The sequence below is a fragment of the Trachurus japonicus genome, chromosome 1 (assembly GCF_045865225.1).
Source record: "Trachurus japonicus isolate A0001 chromosome 1, Traja_1.0".
In the NCBI taxonomy this organism is placed as follows: domain Eukaryota; kingdom Metazoa; phylum Chordata; class Actinopteri; order Carangiformes; family Carangidae; genus Trachurus; species Trachurus japonicus.
In genome coordinates, this window is record NC_140907.1 from 41,182,813 (window position 1) to 41,205,433 (window position 22,621).

The following is a 22,621-nucleotide window of genomic DNA, read 5'->3' on the forward strand; positions in this document are numbered from 1 at the left end:
ACATCCGCCACTACGAGATCTCCCAGCAGGACATCACCGTGGCCATGTGTGCAGACAAGGTACTACACAACTACTACTACACAACTACTGCTACACAACTACTACTACACAACTACTGCTACACAACTACTGCTACACTACTACTACTACAACTACTACACTACTACTACTACACTACTACACAACTACACTACAGAACAACACTACAACACTACAACACAGCTACGTCAGGAACATCCGCCACTACGAGATCTCCCAGCAGGACATCACCGTGGCCATGTGTGCAGACAAGGTACTACACAACTACTGCTACACAACTACTGCTACACAACTACTACACAACTACTACTACACAACTACTACTACACTACTACTACACAACTACTGCTACAACTACTACTACTACTACTACTACTACACAACTACACTACACTACAGAACAACACTACAACCACTACAACACAGCTACGTCAGGAACATCCGCCACTACGAGATCTCCCAGCAGGACATCACCGTGGCCATGTGTGCTGACAAGGTACTACACAACTACTACTACACAACTACTGCTACACAACTACTGCTACACTACTACTACACTACTACTACACAACTACTACACTACTACTACTACACAACTACTACTACTACACAACTACTGCTACACAACTACTGCTACACAACTACTGCTACACTACTACTGCTACACAACTACACAACTACTACTACACAACTACTACTACACAACCACTACACTACTACTACACAACTACTACTACACAACTACTACTACTACTACTACTACTACTACACAACTACTGCTACACAACTACTGCTACACTACTACTGCTACACAACTACACAACTACTACACAACTACTACTACTACACAACTACTGCTACACAACTACTGCTACACAACTACTGCTACACTACTACTGCTACACAACTACACAACTACTACTACACAACTACTACTACACAACCACTACACTACTACTACACAACTACTGCTACACAACTACTACTACTACTACTACTACTACTACACAACTACTGCTACACAACTACTGCTACACTACTACTGCTACACAACTACACAACTACTACTACACAACTACTACTACACAACCACTACACTACTACTACACAACTACTACTACACAACTACTACTACACAACTACTACACAACTACTACACAACTACTACTACACAACTACTACACAACTACTACACAACTACTACTACACAACTACTACACAACTACTACTACTACACAACTACACTACACTACTACTACACAACTACTACTACACAACTACTGCTACACAACTACTACACAACTACTACTACTACACAACTACACTACACTACTACTACTACACTACTACTACTACACAACTACTGCTACACAACTACTGCTACTACTACTACACAACTACTGCTACACAACTACTGCTACTACTACTACACAACTACTGCTACACAACTACTACTACACAACTACTACTACACAACCACTACACTACTACTACACAACTACTACTACACAACTACACTACACTACAACTACTACACAACTACTACTACACAACTACACTACACTACTACAACTACACAACTACACTACACTACTACTACACAACTACTGCTACACAACTACTACTACTACTACTACTACACAACTACTACTACACAACTACTACTACACAACCACTACACTACACAACTACTGCTACACAACTACTACTACTACTACACAACTACTACTACACAACTACTACTACACAACTACTACTACTACTACTACACAACTACTACTACTACTACACAACCACTACACTACTACTGCTACACAACTACACTACACAACTACTACTACTACTACACAACCACTACACTACACAACTACTACCACACAACTACTACACAACTACTACTACTACTACACAACTACTGCTACACAACTACTGCTACACAACTACTGCTACACAACTACTGCTACACAACTACTACTACACAACTACTACTACACAACTACTGCTACACAACTACTACTACACAACTACTACTACACTACTACTACACAACTACTGCTACACAACTACTACTACTACTACTACTACACAACTACTACTACACAACTACTACTACACAACCACTACACTACACAACTACTGCTACACAACTACTACTACTACTACACAACTACTACTACACAACTACTACTACACAACTACTACTACTACTACTACACAACTACTACTACTACTACACAACCACTACACTACTACTGCTACACAACTACACTACACAACTACTACTACTACTACACAACCACTACACTACACAACTACTACCACACAACTACTACACAACTACTACTACTACTACACAACTACTGCTACACAACTACTACTACACAACTACTACTACACAACTACTACTACTACTACTACACAACTACACTACACTACAGAACTACACTACAACCACTACAACACAGCTACGTCAGGAACATCCGCCACTACGAGATCTCCCAGCAGGACATCACCGTGGCCATGTGTGCAGACAAGGTACTACACAACTACTGCTACACAACTACTACTACACAACTACTACTACACAACTACTACTACACAACTACTACTACACAACTACTACTACACAACTACTACTACACAACTACTACACAACTACTACACAACAGGCCGGTGCATACTCTCATGTGTCCAGGTCAGACTCTTTAAAAGGAGGTTAAATGTAAAGCACCTGGACTTAGTTATCAGTCTAGAAGACGTTTCACCTTCATCAGTTCATGTCCATCTGACCAGGCGCTCTGTCGCCATGACACCCAAAGAGCTACCTACTAGGGATGGGCATGTCGAATAATTTCCTAATTGAGTAACCTAACTTGGTGTTACCCGGGTAACCGATCACTGTAATAAAACATAAGATGAGGTCATGTCTGACGGACAGAGAGCAGCCGGGGCATAAATGCTCTCTGACCGTCAGACAGTCACATCACTGACTCACAGCGTCGTCAGACTAAACATCAGCTGATAATCAGAGTAGAGATGGAGTTAAGATGCTCATACGGGGCAGATGAGCATCTTTATGCCGCGGCCTCGGAGGAGAAAACTGTTTTTTCTTTTCTTTAAATCATTAGCGGTGTTTATTTATTAGTCCACTACATGTTGGTGCCTTCGGTCCTCTCGGCCTCGCATCGTCTCAGGAAATAACGGGGAAGGTTTCAGAATGTTTGTAAACTGAAAGCAGCAGATTCTCTAACAGACTTGATGACACCTGTCGTCGCCGAGGGAACCACCATAGATTATTGTAAAAGGTTTGAAAGTCCGAGGTTCGATCCAAAAACACTTTTACACAGCAGAAAATCACGTTGCTGCTTCATCTGAAACTGTTTAACACGACAAAAAGCTGAACCACGACATGATGATGTAGTTTGATCTGACACCAGACTGTTGCTCTAACGTGATGTTTTTTTAATCCTAGGTTAACCGGATAATAAATTCATAACCGGATAGCAGATTACCTACTCGGGTACCCGTGCACATCCCTACTACCTATAGTGGATTTGATCACAGCTACAGAATCTGCTATAAGGAAAAACAACTTAACCGGAGCTGAGGCGGATCAGCTAAGGTTAAAAGTGTCAGCGGCGGTGGCCGAGGCCAAGGTCCCCCCCTCTAACCTCACCTATGAGGAGAGGAAAGCAGTGACGGCTCTGAGCAAAGACCAAAACATTACAATCCTCCCAGCAGACAAGGGTAGATCAATACAACTGACTACCAGGCTAAGGTATCTGCACTACTCAGCGACTCTAACACGTATGAAACTCTGAAACGAGACCCGACCAGTGGCGATAAAAAGAAGGTGATAGAATGTCTACAACAATTACAAAAAAGAAGGGGTCATTGACAAAACACAATACTACCGGCTTTATCCCCAGGATTCAATCCCATCCCAAAATCCAAGAAGCCTCTTGAATGAGAGGTGAAAAGGTACACAACTACACAACACATCAACCACTACAACAAAAACAACAACAACACTACACAGAGTCGTACACTGTAAAAACTCAACATCTTTCCAAGAATATTTGTCTTATTTCTTGTCAAAATGTCTCATTTCTAGTCAAAACTAATCTCTTTCCACTTAAAATAAGACTCATCACCTAAAAATGAACTTGTTTTTAGATCATTTTCACTTGTTTCAAACTAATTTTCACTTGAAATAAGTAGAAAAATCTGCCAGTGGAAGTAAGTTTTTTGTGCTTGTAATAAGAAAGAAAAACTTGCTCCACTATCAGATTTTTCTACTTATTTCAAGTGAAAATCTGCTTGAAAGAAGTAAAAAGTGTCTAAAAACAAGCTGCTTTTTATGTGATGAGTCTTATTTTGACTAGAAAAAAGACAAATATTCTTGGTAAGATTTAGAGTTTTTGCCCCTTGTGTGTCATGAGATCTGCCACATGGTGTCGTTGTGTGTTTGTGAATGAATGAATGAAAACTTGTTTATTTGGGTCAGGTCATTCAAAGTTAAAAGTCCAACAGAAAACATCAGTTCAACTAGAAAAGAGCCAAACCTAAAAGGCATCAGGCTGCAGCTATCTCTTCTTTTCGCCTACTTTACTCTTCTTACATGATCAACTTCATCAGATCACATCATTCAAAACATCAAACAGAAATCACATCGTTTTGCACAAAATCCCAAAACATAATAACATAATAGTGTCGGCTACATCAACCACATCTCTCAGATTTATCAAATACCTTATTCTGAAACAAACGTTTGAATTCATACATTGACTGGCACATCTTCAAATCGTCATCAAGTGCATTCCATAGATTAACAGCCCTTACAGAAATACATTGATCTTTTATTTTAGTCCTGGACTTTGTTTTTTCTTTTTTTTTTACTTTTTATTTATCTACATGAACAAAGAACATGAGATCATCATGGGTGGTACAGTTAAAATCAAAATATTCAATTACACATACATAGATCATAGTCAAATGTCACACTATTCAAGGTGCATATTCAATCCATTTTTCCCAGCGTTCCATACACTTCTCCAACTGAAGTCTTAAAACAAAAGTAAGTCTCTCCATACAGTAAACTTCATGAATGATCCCGAGCCACTGGATCAATGTTGGAGGATCTAGTTGCAACCACCTTCTGGTTATGGCTTTAATTCCTACCACTGGCCAGAAGAATCTTCAACAAGTACCTGTCCTTATGCAAAACTGTTTTCGGAATTTTACAGAGATATAAAATAACAAAAGAAAAATCTAAATCCACCCCTATTCTTTTATTTATCTCGGTTGACACCTCCTTCCAAAATAACTGGATCGGACAGGCCTAAAAAACAGTAAAGTGGTGGTTAGCCATAGAGGTTCGTAGTGCTGTTCACTTAGGAGTTATGAAAAATCTCACTACATTCTTCCAGCTGAACTCTCTTAAACATCTTGAGTTTGCAGCGGTCGCTTGTGTCTCACATATTTCTATCCAGGTCTCTTCTGATATTTGTGTTTCTGACTCCTTCTCACTTTTGTTTAATGGAGAACGTAGAGTGATTTTTAGAAGCTTTTATACTTCCGTATATTCTTGAGACCAACTTTTTATTATCTTTCTTTTTATACGCCTCATGAAATATAGAAATTATGGACTTTGTTTTTTCAATCATACGTTTCCCTCAGAGCTCATTTCTACATTCCCTTTTTTTAAACATGTTCACTAACTAACCAATTTTACAAGGTAACAAGTTGTTATACACTTTGTACATGATCAATGCTGTGTTATAGTCCACTAAGTCCATACATTATCTGTGTGTGTGTGTGTGTGTGTGTGTGTAGGTGCTGATGGACATGTTCCACCAGGACGAGGAGGACATCAGCGGTTTCCCTCTGATGGACGAGGAGCCGTCGACCAATGAGGAGCAGAGTTACTACGAGCTGGTTCGTAGCTTCATGGCCGACGGCCGTCAGTACCTGAGGCAGCTCAACCTGCTGATCAAGGTGTTCAGAGAGCCCTTCACCTCCAGCCCCATGCTCTACTCACACCACGTAGGTACCCTTTACCTTCAGCCCCATGCTCTACTCACACCACGTAGGTACCCTTTACCTCCAGCCCCATGCTCTACTCACACCACGTAGGTACCCTTTACCTCCAGCCCCATGCTCTACTCACACCACGTAGGTACCTTTTACCTTCAGCCCCATGCTCTACTCACACCACGTAGGTACCGTTCACCTTCAGCCCCATGCTCTACTCACACCACGTAGGTATCCTTTACCTTCAGCCCCATGCTCTACTCACACCACGTAGGTACCGTTCACCTCCAGCCCCATGCTCTACTCACACCACGTAGGTACCGTTCACCTTCAGCCCCATGCTCTACTCACACCACGTAGGTACCCTTTACCTCCAGCCCCATGCTCTACTCACACCACGTAGGTACCCTTCACCTCCAGCCCCATGCTCTACTCACACCACGTAGGTACCCTTTACCTTCAGCCCCATGCTCTACTCACACCACGTAGGTACCGTTCACCTCCAGCCCCATGCTCTTCTCACACCACGTAGGTACCCTTTACCTTCAGCCCCATGCTCTACTCACACCACGTAGGTACCGTTCACCTTCAGTCCCATGCTCTACTCACACCACGTAGGTACCGTTCACCTCCAGCCCCATGCTCTACTCACACCACGTAGGTACCGTTCACCTCCAGCCCCATGCTCTACTCACACCACGTAGGTACCGTTCACCTCCAGCCCCATGCTCTACTCACACCACGTAGGTACCGTTCACCTCCAGCCCCATGCTCTACTCACACCACGTAGGTACCGTTCACCTCCAGCCCCATGCTCTACTCACACCACGTAGGTACCGTTCACCTCCAGCCCCATGCTCTACTCACACCACGTAGGTACCGTTCACCTCCAGCCCCATGCTCTACTCACACCACGTAGGTACCGTTCACCTTCAGTCCCATGCTCTACTCACACCACGTAGGTACCGTTCACCTTCAGTCCCATGCTCTACTCACACCACGTAGGTACCGTTCACCTCCAGCCCCATGCTCTACTCACACCACGTAGGTACCGTTCACCTCCAGCCCCATGCTCTACTCACACCACGTAGGTACCGTTCACCTCCAGCCCCATGCTCTACTCACACCACGTAGGTACCGTTCACCTCCAGCCCCATGCTCTACTCACACCACGTAGGTACCCTTCACCTCCAGCCCCATGCTCTACTCACACCACGTAGGTACCCTTTACCTTCAGCCCCATGCTCTACTCACACCACGTAGGTACCGTTCACCTCCAGCCCCATGCTCTTCTCACACCACGTAGGTACCCTTTACCTCCAGCCCCATGCTCTACTCACACCACGTAGGTACCCTTTACCTTCAGCCCCATGCTCTATTCACACCACGTAGGTACCGTTCACCTCCAGCCCCATGCTCTACTCACACCACGTAGGTACCGTTCACCTTCAGCCCCATGCTCTACTCACACCACGTAGGTACCGTTCACCTCCAGCCCCATGCTCTACTCACACCACGTAGGTACCGTTCACCTCCAGCCCCATGCTCTACTCACACCACGTAGGTACCGTTCACCTCCAGCCCCATGCTGGACACATCTGGACAGCAGTGTTTTATTTTTCTTCTATCCTATGGTCTCCTCTGTGTTTTCTGATTTTTCTCCCATCTATTGTTTTTCATTTATTTACCTTTTCGTAGTACACCTTTGTCACTTATATTACAAAATATTGAAGCACTGCATAAACCAAATATGGATGTATATTTGAGACACTGACCGGTCTGCTTGGTCCCCCGTCAGGACGTGGACAGCATCTTCAGCCGGATCGTGGACATCCACGAGGTGACGGTGAAGCTGCTCGGCCTCATCGAGGACACGGTGGAGATGACGGACGAAGGAAGTCCTCATCCTCTGGTGGGAAGCTGCTTCGAGGACCTGGCCGAGGTTCGTTCACCTCAACACTCATTTATCAAACAGGAAATGTAAAAGTGCTACGAAATGTTGACGTACAGCGAAAAGCCCAAAATGGCGTACACACAAAATATTCACACCCTCTTCAGATCTATCAAACTGTTCGTACACAGCACTACTCTAACCGCAACTTCCATTGATAAATCACACCAGACCCAAGAAGAGTGCAGATGTGAACACGCCTCATATCCAGCCCTCTACACGCCCAAACACAACCATATATGGTCGATGCGAATCAGTACGTGCATATTAAGTAGCCATGTGGCTCTGTGGAAGACGGTGAAGACAACGGACGGACGGAGAGCGGAGAAAGAAGCAGAATTTCTCTGAAAGCGAGATACACGGAAATATGAGACAATAAATTATCCTGCATTGAAAGGCGACAATAAAAACAAAGAACTCTCAAATCTGAATGAATCGTATTTAATCTGCCCCTTTATCCCAGAAAACCCTTTTTATTTTATTTTATGATGATGCCACAAACAATGTAAAGCAGAGTTTCCACTACCAGTTACCATGACTTTCACCCCCTCAAAGTAATGGTGGTCTCGGTCTCGGTCTCTGCTCGTCAGCTCCAAACTCACTCGTTCACCTCGTTACCTCAGGTGACAGAATAACAAGTCAGTCATGTCAGTAGATCCGTGTGGCTGCTGCCAGTCTGTTTTTAAACTTAACGGCTTTGATTCCTGTCGGACGTCACACCAGAGTGTGTAAAAGCAAAAAAGCTAAAAATAATAAATTAATAAAATCCGAGTAGAACCGTGTCGAGCCGTGTCGCGCTAGTAGGAAAGGACCATAATAATCCACAATGATGATTATCTATCTATCTATCGATCTATCGATCTATCGATCTATCGATCGATGTATTATGGTCTGTATTTCCTCTAACAGGAGCTGGCCTTTGACCCCTATGAGACGTACTCTCAGGACATCCTGCGCTCTGGTTTCCATCAACACTTCCTGAGTCAGGTGTCTAAACCCGGAGCTGCCTTCCACCTACAGGTAAGCCCCGCCCCCTCTGTAAGCCCCGCCCCCTCTGTAAGCCCCACCCCCCTGTAAGCCCCGCCCCCTCTGTAAGCCCCACCCCCCTGTAAGCCCCACCTAGAGCTCTGTAACAGAGAGTAGTGACAGCATTGGTCCAATGGCAGCGCCTCCTGGTGGAGGAATATGAACTGACATCTCTGCATTGTTGGTGAATGAGCAGTGTGGTGTTTTCAATAATTTAAGGACATTTATAGATCACCCACGTTAATAGCATCATTGAGGATCCTTTACAGATAAACATTAACACATAGGAGAGTAAAAAAAGAAACGTTGTCTACATGAATGTTTCAATCTACATTTTGTAATAAACAAATTCTAAGTATAATCTGATATGACCAAGACACCTAAAAACAAAAACACGGCCGTTTTCATCAATTTACCAGCAAGTGGGCAACACACATACATTGGAGTGAATGGGTTTTCTGGGCGCTGTTGCAATACCCACATCCTGCCACTAGGGGGCATGAGGCTTTAACCACGGGAGTCAATGGTGGTGTCCTTACTCTCTTTTACAGAGCTCTAGCCCCGCCCCCTCTCTAAGCCCCGCCTCCTCTGTAAGTGATGATGGTGATGAAGCTGTTTCTCTCTCTGTGTCTGTGTGTTCAGTCCATCTGTGAAGGTTTTAAAGAGGCAGTTCAGTACGTTCTGCCCCGACTGCTGCTCACCCCCGTTTACCACTGTCTGCACCTGTTTGAGATGCTCAAGGTGAGTACACACCTGTATACACCTGTACTACACCTGTATACACCTGTACTACACCTTTACCACTGTCTGCACCTGTTTGAGATGCTCAAGGTGAGTACACACCTGTATACACCTGTACTACACCTGTATACACATGTACTACACCTTTACCACTGTCTGCACCTGTTTGAGATGCTCAAGGTGAGTACTACAGCTATACTACACCTGTACTACACCTGTACTACACCTTTACTACACCTTTACCACTGTCTGCACCTGTACTACACCTGTACTACACCTTTACCACACCTGTACTACATCAGTACTACACCTGTACTACACCTGTATACACTAGGGCCCGACCGATTTATCGACGAGCTGATTAAATCGGCCGATTCTAGCCTGTTGGAGAATAATCGGTAATCGACCAAAACTCACCGATTGTGGCCGATATTTTCAGAAATAAAATGCAGGAATAAGACTTGGTTTGACTCTGAAAAGACCCCCGACATGAGGCTGTTTATCCTGTAGAGGGCGCCGTGCATCCAACTGCATCCACTCTCCACTAACCACCAGCACAGCAGAGAGACTGACACGCTCCACATAGTCACTCACACATCACACAGCTTATAACAACTTAACTTAACTTAACTGTCTCAGAACCAGTGTTGCCGCTGGCTTTCTTTTTTTCCTTTTTTTTTTCCCCCGCAGTTGCGTTGTGAATTAATTAATTAAAGCTTGTGATTATCGTGATGTTGGGTCCAAGTCCAGTCCTGGTCTTGGACCGGTCCAGTCCTGGTCCTGGTCCAGTCCTGGTCTTGGTCCGGTCCGGTCCAGGTCTTGGACCGGTCCGGTCCAGGTCTTGTGGTCCGGTCTGGTCCGGTCCAGGTCTTGTGGTCCAGTCCAGGTCCAGTCCTGGTCTTGGTCTGGTCCAGTTCTGGTCTTGTGGTCCGGTCCGGTCCGGTCCGGTCCTGGTCTTGTGGTCCGGTCCAGGTCTTGGTCTGGTCCAGTCCCGGTCTGGTCTAGTCCAGGTCCGGTCCGGTCCGGTCCTGGTCTTGTGGTCCGGTCCAGGTCTTGGGTCTTGGACCAGTCCGATCCTGGTCTTGGTCCAGTCCCGGTCCAGGTCCGGTCCAGGTCTTGGGTCTTTCCTCCAGCAGCTTTAAGCTCCTTTGTCCCTCTGAGTTAAATCTCCTCAAATTCCTCCAGTCATGTTCTGCAGATTATTACAGAGGGGGGGGGGGTCATAGGGGGTCATAGGGGGGTCTGGGGACCAGGGTGGTGGTTTTACAGCTCACCTGTCCTGCAGCTCACCTGCAGTCTGGTCCTGACCCACCTGTGTGTGTGTGTTTCCATAGCAACTGGAGGAGAAGAGCGAGGATGAGGAGGATAAAGAGTGTCTGAAGCAGGCGATCACCGCTCTGCTCAACCTGCAGAGCAGCATGGAGAGAATCTGCTCCAGAAGCCTGGCCAAGAGGAGGCTCAGGTAGATACACACCTGATACACACCTGATACACACCTGATACACACCTACACACACCTACACACTACACACACCTACACACCACTCAACCTGCAGAGCAGCATGGAGAGAATCTGCTCCAGAAGCCTGGCCAAGAGGAGGCTCAGGTAGATACACACCTGATACACACCTACACACACCTGATACACACCTACACACTACACACACCTACACACACTACACACACCTACACACACCTACACACACCTACACACACCTACACACACCTACACACACCTACACACCACTCAACCTGCAGAGCAGCATGGAGAGAATCTGCTCCCGAAGCCTGGCCAAGAGGAGGCTCAGGTAGATACACACCTGATACACACCTGATACACACCTGGTACACACCTACACACACACACACACACACCTACACACACTACACACACCTACACACACCTACACACACCTACACACACTACACACACCTACACACACCTACACACCACTCAACCTGCAGAGCAGCATGGAGAGAATCTGCTCCAGAAGCCTGGCCAAGAGGAGGCTCAGGTAGACACACACCTGGTACACACCTGGTACACACCTACACACCTACACACCTACACACACACCTACACACACCTACACACCTACACACACCTACACACACACCTACACACACCTACACACACTACACACACCTACACACACCTACACACCACTCAACCTGCAGAGCAGCATGGAGAGAATCTGCTCCAGAAGCCTGGCCAAGAGGAGGCTCAGGTAGACACACACCTGATACACACCTACACACCTGGTACACACCTACACACACCTGATACACACCTACACACCTACACACACCTACACACACACCTACACACCTACACACACCTACACACACACACCTACACCCCCCCCCCCCGGACGGACGAACGGTCTGATTTGAACACATTAGAGCGATTTAGCGCATATGTTTATTACCGTCATAACGCGACCCGTGTGTGTGTGTGTGGGAGAGAGAGAGAGAGTTGCGCCGCCCCAGACTTTATTAATGATAAACTCTGGACGCGCTGGTTGATAAGTTTTGTTTTTACTGAGGAGGAACTATGAAGAACTGTGCAGTCATCACATATGAAGGTGTGTGGGGGCTTTTATTTTGCCGTGGCGATGCGCCACAATTAATTAATTGTTGTGTGACAGCGGAAACCCTGATGTTGTCTTGTGAGTGAACTGCAACACGGGAGCAGACGGGGTGAAAGTGGCTACGTCACTTAATTCACATACAGCTGTTTCCATCCCATTGAATCAACCAAAACCCATCAACCAAAACCCGGCCATAGCAGCGTATTTCATTTTGTGCGAATCAGGGGATTTTAATGCGAATCACGGCGTTTCCATCATCATTTTCCGATGCGATACATCTCGATGCATCTAAACAGCTGATGGAAACGCACCTAGTGACTGTCGGAGCGATGGTGGAAAAGACGGCAAGTCGCTCATATAGTGAGTTGGTCCTCAAGAAAAACACAACAACTTCTGCAAAAACCTTGGCTTCTGGCAGTTCTTGACGAGAAAGGTATCCTCATCGGTGGAAAAGAGGAAGTACAGGCACATCAGGTTATGTGCATTCAAGTATAAAACGGAGTACGTGACATCCCAGAACATAGCCAGTTGTAACACACTTCAAGGAAGTACTCAACAGAGAAGAATCAGAAAACCCAGTAACCGAGGACGAAGAATGTTCAAGAGCCTCACAAGAAGAACGAAACCGAGGCTGAACAAAACACTGGTGCTGCCGCTGTTGGTGTATGGATGTGAAACAGGAAAATTAACAAAGGAAACAACGAGGCAATCGATGTGTTTAAGAAGAATCCTCAAAATCCAATGGCAAGGCCACATCAGTACAGAAGAACTACTAGAAAGAGCCGACACGAGGCCACTGAGCGAGGAAGTGGAGAAGATGGAAGATGATCGGTCACATGCTGAGGCAGGACGGGAATGACGAAGAGGAAGACCGACGACCACCAGACTCATGTTTTCATTCATCAAGAATTAAAGTCAGAGGTTGGAAGACGATCACATACCGTCGTAGTTCCCACCATAAACGGAGATTCATACGGCAGCGTTATTCTCATGACTCGCCACGAAACCGAAAGTAAAGAAACGCTGGTCGGCTCGCCCAGCATTTCCACCACCACTAATAATAACAAAATAACCATAGAGACAAAACCATAGATTTATCTAAAATGGACCATTAACAAGTGGTAACGTAGATTCATCCACATTAATATCAGACTTTTTATAACCAAATAGAAACTCCTGGTTGTCCCTTTAACTAATTGGCCGCGGTGATACGGTATACTCAGGGAAACAACAGGTGAGAGAACAGAACCAGAACTTAACAAAAACCCTCAAGCAGAAAGTAAACAATAAAGAAACACAGAGCAGGAGAACAAAGAGCTGCTCACACACACACACACACACACACACACACACACACACACACACACACACACACATAGAGGTCCAGTGTGCAGCCCCTCCCATCCTGTACCAAAATAGCCCAGGTGGGGGGTGGGGGTGGGGGGTCGTTAGGGTCGTAGGTTTAGGTCTGTGTGTGTGTGTGTGTGTGTGTGTGTGTGGTTGTGTGTGTGTGTGTGTCTCTGTGTGTGTGTGTGTGTGTGTGTGTAGGAAGCAGCGTCAGGACTGGGCGGAGCTACTGAGCTGCTCATTGTTCTGTTTGTTAGAGAGTTAGAGAGGAGAAGTTAGAGAGGAGAAGCTGCTGCTGCTGCTTCGTAGAGTTTCTCCTTCTTCACCTGAAGAGGAGGAAGAGGAGGAAGAAGAGAAGGAGGAGGAGGAAGAAGAGGAGAAAGAGGAGGAGGAGAAAGAAGAGACAGATGGGTGGATGACTGGCAGGTGGATATGAGGACGTAGGTGACTTCACTTTCTTTTGTTGTTTGAGCTGCAACAGACGGCTTAAACAGGTGGAGGCAGAGTGGAGGTAAATGGAAGTAGAGTGGGGCAGTTGGAGGTAGATGGAGGTAGATGGAAGCAGTTGGAGGTAGATGGAAGCAGTTGGAGGTAGATGGAAGCAGTTGGAGGTAGATGGAGGTAGTTGGAGGTAGTTGGAAGCAGTTGGAGGTAGATGGAAGCAGTTGGAGGTAGATGGAAGCAGTTGGAGGTAGATGGAGGTAGTTGGAGGTAGATGGAAGCAGTTGGGGGTAGTTGGAGGTAGATGGAAGCAGTTGGAGGTAGATGGAAGCAGTTGGAGGTAGATGGAGGTAGATGGAGGTAGATGGAAGCAGTTGGAGGTAGTTGGAAGCAGTTGGAGGTAGATGGAGGTAGATGGAGGTAGTTGGAAGCAGTTGGAGGTAGATGGAAGCAGTTGGAGGTAGATGGAGGTAGATGGAAGCAGTTGGAGGTAGTTGGAAGCAGTTGGAGGTAGATGGAGGTAGATGGAGGTAGTTGGAAGCAGTTGGAGGTAGATGGAAGCAGTTGGAGGTAGATGGAGGTAGATGGAAGCAGTTGGAGGTAGATGGAAGCAGTTGGGGGTAGTTGGAGGTAGATGGAAGCAGTTGGAGGTAGATGGAAGCAGTTGGAGGTAGATGGAGGTAGATGGAGGTAGATGGAAGCAGTTGGAGGTAGATGGAAGCAGTTGGAGGTAGTTGGAGGTAGATGGAAGCAGTTGGAGGTAGATGGAAGCAGTTGGAGGTAGTTGGAGGTAGATGGAAGCAGTTGGAGGTAGATGGAGGTAGATGGAAGCAGTTGGAGGTAGATGGAGGTAGATGGAGGTAGATGGAGGTAGATGGAAGCAGTTGGAGGTAGATGGAAGCAGTTGGAGGTAGATGGAGGTAGTTGGAGGTAGATGGAAGCAGTTGGAGGTAGTTGGAGGTAGATGGAAGCAGTTGGAGGTAGATGGAAGCAGTTGGAGGTAGATGGAGGTAGATGGAGGTAGATGGAAGCAGTTGGAGGTAGTTGGAAGCAGTTGGAGGTAGATGGAGGTAGATGGAGGTAGTTGGAAGCAGTTGGAGGTAGATGGAAGCAGTTGGAGGTAGATGGAGGTAGATGGAAGCAGTTGGAGGTAGATGGAAGCAGTTGGGGGTAGTTGGAGGTAGATGGAAGCAGTTGGAGGTAGATGGAAGCAGTTGGAGGTAGATGGAGGTAGATGGAGGTAGATGGAAGCAGTTGGAGGTAGATGGAAGCAGTTGGAGGTAGTTGGAGGTAGATGGAAGCAGTTGGAGGTAGATGGAGGTAGTTGGAGGTAGATGGAGGTAGATGGAAGCAGTTGGAGGTAGATGGAGGTAGATGGAAGCAGTTGGAGGTAGTTGGAAGCAGTTGGAGGTAGATGGAGGTAGATGGAGGTAGTTGGAAGCAGTTGGAGGTAGATGGAAGCAGTTGGAGGTAGATGGAGGTAGATGGAAGCAGTTGGAGGTAGATGGAAGCAGTTGGGGGTAGTTGGAGGTAGATGGAAGCAGTTGGAGGTAGATGGAAGCAGTTGGAGGTAGATGGAGGTAGATGGAGGTAGATGGAAGCAGTTGGAGGTAGATGGAAGCAGTTGGAGGTAGTTGGAGGTAGATGGAAGCAGTTGGAGGTAGATGGAAGCAGTTGGAGGTAGTTGGAGGTAGATGGAAGCAGTTGGAGGTAGATGGAGGTAGATGGAGGTAGATGGAAGCAGTTGGAGGTAGATGGAGGTAGATGGAGGTAGATGGAGGTAGATGGAAGCAGTTGGAGGTAGATGGAAGCAGTTGGAGGTAGATGGAGGTAGTTGGAGGTAGATGGAAGCAGTTGGAGGTAGTTGGAGGTAGATGGAAGCAGTTGGAGGTAGATGGAAGCAGTTGGAGGTAGATGGAGGTAGATGGAGGTAGATGGAAGCAGTTGGAGGTAGTTGGAAGCAGTTGGAGGTAGATGGAGGTAGATGGAGGTAGTTGGAAGCAGTTGGAGGTAGATGGAAGCAGTTGGAGGTAGATGGAAGCAGTTGGGGGTAGTTGGAGGTAGATGGAAGCAGTTGGAGGTAGATGGAAGCAGTTGGAGGTAGATGGAGGTAGATGGAGGTAGATGGAAGCAGTTGGAGGTAGATGGAAGCAGTTGGAGGTAGTTGGAGGTAGATGGAAGCAGTTGGAGGTAGATGGAGGTAGTTGGAGGTAGATGGAGGTAGATGGAAGCAGTTGGGGGTAGTTGGAGGTAGATGGAAGCAGTTGGAGGTAGATGGAAGCAGTTGGAGGTAGATGGAGGTAGATGGAGGTAGATGGAAGCAGTTGGAGGTAGATGGAAGCAGTTGGAGGTAGATGGAAGCAGTTGGAGGTAGATGGAAGCAGTTGGAGGTAGATGGAGGTAGTTGGAGGTAGATGGAGGTAGTTGGAGGTAGATGGAAGCAGTTGGAGGTAGTTGGAAGCAGATGGAGGTAGTTGGAGGTAGATGGAAGCAGTTGGAGGTAGTTGGAGGTAGATGGAAGCAGTTGGAGGTAGATGGAAGCAGTTGGAGGTAGATGGAGGTAGATGGAGGTAGTTGGAGGTAGATGGAGGTAGTTGGAGGTAGATGGAAGCAGTTGGAGGTAGTTGGAGGTAGTTGGAAGCAGATGGAGGTAGTTGGAGGTAGATGGAAGCAGTTGGAGGTAGATGGAGGTAGTTGGAAGCAGTTGGAGGTAGATGGAGGTAGTTGGAGGTAGATGGAGGTAGTTGGAGGTAGATGGAAGCAGTTGGAGGTAGATGGAGGTAGTTGGAAGCAGTTGGAGGTAGATGGAGGTAGTTGGAAGCAGTTGGAGGTAGTTGGAAGCAGATGGAGGTAGATGGAGGTAGTTGGAAGCAGTTGGAGGTAGATGGAAGCAGTTGGAGGTAGTTGGAGGTAGATGGAAGCAGTTGGAGGTAGATGGAGGTAGTTGGAGGTAGATGGAGGTAGATGGAAGCAGTTGGAGGTAGATGGAGGTAGATGGAAGCAGTTGGAGGTAGATGGAAGCAGTTGGAGGTAGATGGAGGTAGTTGGAGGTAGATGGAAGCAGATGGAGGTAGATGGAAGCAGTTGGAGGTAGATGGAGGTAGATGGAGGCAGATGGAGGTAGTTGGAAGCAGATGGAGGTAGATGGAGGTAGTTGGAGGTAGTTGGAGGTAGATGGAGGTAGTTGGAGGTAGATGAAAGCAGTTGGAGGTAGTTGGAAGCAGATGGAGGCAGAGTGGAGGTAGATGGAAGCAGTTGGAGGTAGATGAAAGCAGTTGGAAGCAGATGGAGGTAGATGGAGGTAGTTGGAGGTAGTTGGAGGTAGATGGAGGTAGTTGGAGGTAGATGAAAGCAGTTGGAGGTAGTTGGAAGCAGATGGAGGTAGATGGAGGTAGTTGGAAGCAGTTGGAGGTAGTTGGAAGCAGATGGAGGTAGATGGAGGTAGATGAAAGCAGTTGGAGGTAGTTGGAAGCAGATGGAGGTAGATGGAGGTAGTTGGAAGCAGTTGGAGGTAGTTGGAAGCAGATGGAGGTAGATGGAGGTAGTTGGAAGCAGTTGGAGGTAGTTGGAGGTAGATGGAGGTAGTTGGAAGCAGTTGGAGGTAGATGGAGGTAGATGGAGGTAGTTGGAGGTAGTTGGAAGCAGATGGAGGTAGATGGAGGTAGTTGGAAGCAGTTGGAGGTAGATGGAGGTAGATGGAGGTAGTTGGAGGTAGTTGGAAGCAGATGGAGGTAGATGGAGGTAGTTGGAAGCAGATGGAGGTAGTTGGGAGCAGTTGGAGGTAGATGGAAGCAGTTGGAGGTAGTTGGAAGCAGATGGAGGTAGATGGAAGCAGTTGGAGGTAGTTGGAAGCAGATGGAGGTAGATGGAGGTAGTTGGAGGTAGTTGGAAGCAGTTGGAGGTAGTTGGAAGCAGATGGAGGTAGTTGGGAGCAGTTGGAGGTAGATGGAGGTAGATGGAGGTAGATGGAAGCAGTTGGAGGTAGATGGAGGTAGTTGGGAGCAGTTGGAGGTAGATGGAAGCAGTTGGAGGTAGTTGGAGGTAGATGGAAGCAGTTGGAGGTAGATGGAGGTAGATGGAGGTAGTTGGAGGTAGTTGGAAGCAGTTGGAGGTAGATGTAGGTAGTTGGAGGTAGTTGGAAGCAGTTGGAGGTAGTTGGAAGCAGATGGAGGTAGTTGGGAGCAGTTGGAGGTAGATGGAGTTAGATGGAGGTAGATGGAAGCAGTTGGAGGTAGATGGAGGTAGTTGGGAGCAGTTGGAGGTAGATGGAAGCAGTTGGAGGTAGATGGAGGTAGTTGGAGGTAGATGGAAGCAGTTGGAGGTAGATGGAAGCAGATGGAGGTAGTTGGAAGCAGTTGGAGGTAGATGGAGGTAGATGGAGGTAGTTGGAGGTAGTTGGAAGCAGATGGAGGTAGATGGAGGTAGTTGGAAGCAGATGGAGGTAGATGGAAGCAGTTGGAGGTAGATGAAAGCAGTTGGAAGCAGATGGAGGTAGATGGAGGTAGTTGGAGGTAGATGGAGGTAGTTGGAGGTAGATGAAAGCAGTTGGAGGTAGTTGGAAGCAGATGGAGGTAGTTGGAAGCAGTTGGAGGTAGATGGTGGTAGATGGAGGTAGTTGGAAGCAGTTGGAGGTAGATGGTGGTAGATGGAGGTAGTTGGAGGTAGTTGGAGGTAGTTGGAAGCAGATGGAGGTAGATGGAGGTAGTTGGAAGCAGTTGGAGGTAGATGGTGGTAGATGGAGGTAGTTGGAGGTAGTTGGAGGTAGATGGAGGTAGTTGGAAGCAGTTGGAGGTAGATGGTGGTAGATGGAGGTAGTTGGAGGTAGTTGGAAGCAGATGGAGGTAGATGGAGGTAGTTGGAAGCAGTTGGAGGTAGATGGTGGTAGATGGAGGTAGTTGGAGGTAGTTGGAAGCAGATGGAGGTAGATGGAGGTAGTTGGAAGCAGTTGGAGGTAGTTGGAGGTAGATGGAGGTAGTTGGAAGCAGTTGGAGGTAGATGGTGGTAGATGGAGGTAGTTGGAGGTAGTTGGAAGCAGATGGAGGTAGATGGAGGTAGTTGGAAGCAGTTGGAGGTAGATGGTGGTAGATGGAGGTAGTTGGAGGTAGTTGGAAGCAGATGGAGGTAGATGGAGGTAGTTGGAAGCAGATGGAGGTAGTTGGGAGCAGTTGGAGGTAGATGGAGGTAGATGGAGGTAGATGGAGGTAGTTGGAGGTAGTTGGAAGCAGTTGGAGGTAGATGTAGGTAGTTGGAGGTAGTTGGAAGCAGTTGGAGGTAGTTGGAAGCAGATGGAGGTAGTTGGGAGCAGTTGGAGGTAGATGGAGGTAGATGGAGGTAGATGGAAGCAGTTGGAGGTAGATGGAGGTAGATGGAGGTAGATGGAGGTAGTTGGAGGTAGTTGGAAGCAGTTGGAGGTAGATGGAGGTAGTTGGAGGTAGATGGAGGTAGTTGGAGGTAGTTGGAAGCAGTTGGAGGTAGATGGAGGTAGTTGGAGGTAGTTGGAAGCAGTTGGAGGTAGTTGGAAGCAGATGGAGGTAGTTGGGAGCAGTTGGAGGTAGATGGAGGTAGATGGAGGTAGATGGAAGCAGTTGGAGGTAGATGGAGGTAGTTGGAGGTAGATGGAAGCAGTTGGAGGTAGATGGAGGTAGATGGAGGTAGTTGGAGGTAGTTGGAAGCAGATGGAGGTAGATGGAGGTAGTTGGAAGCAGATGGAGGTAGTTGGGAGCAGTTGGAGGTAGATGGAGGTAGATGGAGGTAGATGGAGGTAGTTGGAAGCAGTTGGAGGTAGATGGAGGTAGATGGAGGTAGTTGGAGGTAGTTGGAAGCAGATGGAGGTAGATGGAGGTAGTTGGAAGCAGATGGAGGTAGATGGAGGTAGATGGAGGTAGATGGAGGTAGTTGGAAGCAGTTGGAGGTAGTTGGAAGCAGATGGAGGTAGTTGGGAGCAGTTGGAGGTAGATGGAAGCAGTTGGAGGTAGATGGAGGTAGTTGGAGGTAGATGGAAGCAGTTGGAGGTAGATGGAGGTAGTTGGAGGTAGATGGAAGCAGTTGGAGGTAGATGGAGGTAGTTGGGAGCAGTTGGAGGTAGTTGGAGGTAGATGGAGGTAGTTGGAGGTAGTTGGAGGTAGATGGAGGTAGATGGAGGTAGATGGAGGTAGTTGGAGGTAGATGGAGGTAGTTGGAGGTAGTTGGAGGTAGATGGAGGTAGATGGAGGTAGATGGAGGTAGTTGGAGGTAGATGGAAGCAGTTGGAGGTAGTTGGGAGCAGTTGGAGGTAGATGGAGGTAGATGGAAGCAGTTGGAGGTAGATGGAGGTAGTTGGAGGTAGATGGAAGCAGTTGGAGGTAGATGGAGGTAGTTGGAGGTAGATGGAGGTAGTTGGGAGCAGTTGGAGGTAGATGGAAGCAGTTGGAGGTAGATGGAGGTAGTTGGAGGTAGATGGAAGCAGTTGGAGGTAGATGGAGGTAGTTGGAGGTAGATGGAGGTAGATGGAGGTAGATGGAGGTAGATGGAGGTAGATGGAGGTAGTTGGAGGTAGATGGAGGTAGTTGGAGGTAGATGGAGGTAGATGGAGGTAGATGGAGGTAGTTGGAGGTAGATGGAGGTAGTTGGAGGTAGATGGAAGCAGTTGGAGGTAGATGGAAGCAGTTGGAGGTAGATGGAGGTAGTTGGAGGTAGATGGAGGTAGTTGGAGGTAGTTGGAGGTAGATGGAGGTAGATGGAGGTAGATGGAGGTAGTTGGAGGTAGATGGAGGTAGTTGGAGGTAGATGGAGGTAGTTGGAGGTAGATGGAAGCAGTTGGAGGTAGATGGAGGTAGATGGAGGTAGTTGGAGGCAGTTGGAGGTAGATGGAGGTAGATGGAAGCAGTTGGAGGTAGATGGAGGTAGATGGAGGTAGTTGGAGGCAGTTGGAGGTAGTTGGAGGTAGATGGAGGTAGATGGAGGTAGATGGAGGTAGATGGAGGTAGATGGAGGCATTTATTTATTTAACCTTTATTTAACAGTGTAGATCCATTGAGAGACCCTGTAGCATCACAGAGATAATCAAACAGACAATCAAACATCAATACAACACAATGAAATACAGTTATGAAAACAGTAAAATCACCAACTGAAGCAAAGTGCACGTCTGAGTCTGAGCCTCAAAGCTGTGGTGAGAAGTGGGTTTCTGAAGCCTCAAGTGAGATCAGTCTATCGATTTCCAGTGAGTTTTGTAATTTATTCCATCGGTGTGGGGGCGTAGAAGGAGAAGGCAGGTTTTAGATGAGGTAGATGGAGGCAGATGGAGGCAGTGAGAGTGTGGTAGTTCATACCTCAGGGGTTTATGTTGTAAACTGATTAGTGAAACTGAGCGACTGGTCTGAACTGGCTCCAGATAAAGGAGCAGGTCACTGTGTTCAGCTGCTCCACACTGAGAGAATGCAGCCTCTAAATAACACATTATCTGCAGAGAAACTCCTTCATTTCACCAATATGTAGTTCTGATAGGCTAGTGCTATTCCCCTCTGAGTCCGGGGTTAGCTGTTATCAACATCCGACCTACTGACCTCTGACCTGGATGATGTCATCTCTCTAAAGCTCCGGCTAGTTGAGATAAAAATGGACCCGGATGCCGAAGCAGAATGATTATTATCAGAATGAGCCGGGCAGCGCTCAGAGATGACACACACTGCAAAAACTCAAAATCTTTCCAAGAATATTTGCCCTTTTTCTTGTCAAAATGTCTCATTTCTATTGAAAATAAGACCCATCGCCTAAAAAGTAACTTGTTTTTAGATCATTTTCACTTGAAATAAGTAGAAAAATCTGCCAGTGAAAGCAAGTTTTTTGTGTTTGTAATAAGAAAGAAAAACTTGCTCCACTATCAGATTTTTCTACTTATTTCAAGTGAAAATCTGCTTGAAAGAAGTAAAAAGTGTCTAAAAACAAGCTGCTTTTTAATGTGATGAGTCTTATTTTAAGTAGAATGAGATTAGTTTTGACTAGAAATAAGACAAATATTCTTGGTAAGATTTTGAGTTTTTGCAGTGCATCATCCAGGCCAGAGGTCAGTAGGTCGGATGTTGATAACAGCTAACCCCGGACTCAGAGGGGAATAGCACTAGCCTATCAGAACTAAATATTGGTGAAATGAAGGAGTTTCTCTGCAGATAATGTGTTATTTAGAGGCTGTAGACTCCATTATACGGATATACGCGCCTCTCGGCTGGAGCTCATTTCATCACAACCACTTGGAATGACACCAAAGTTATCTGGGGGAGGAAATGATCGGAGTTTATGATAGAAATAAGGTCCAGGTTGTAAAAAAAACGGTAATTACCCTTTAAGGTGTACTCAAGTACTTGTACCCAGCTCCTCTTAACTCAAACATCATTGGAGGATTTTATTTTGAAAGGACCGGATGAAACCTAGTACATGATGATGATGATGATGTCACTTCCTGCTGTGACCTCAC

At 46.6% G+C, this 22,621-nt stretch overlaps 1 protein-coding gene across 1 annotated transcript in view; it reads left to right on the top strand.

Annotated features, from left to right (window-relative positions):
• sos1 (son of sevenless homolog 1 (Drosophila)) overlaps positions 1 to 22,621 on the top strand; it is a 70,081-nt gene that overhangs the window by 17,610 nt on the left and 29,850 nt on the right. The window contains exons 6-10 of the mRNA XM_085788269.1: positions 5,875 to 6,084; positions 7,871 to 8,014; positions 8,933 to 9,043; positions 9,692 to 9,790; positions 11,125 to 11,252. Of these exons, the coding sequence (XP_085644395.1) occupies positions 5,875 to 6,084; positions 7,871 to 8,014; positions 8,933 to 9,043; positions 9,692 to 9,790; positions 11,125 to 11,252 (692 nt within the window). The remainder of the gene's footprint in view (positions 1 to 5,874; positions 6,085 to 7,870; positions 8,015 to 8,932; positions 9,044 to 9,691; positions 9,791 to 11,124; positions 11,253 to 22,621) is intronic.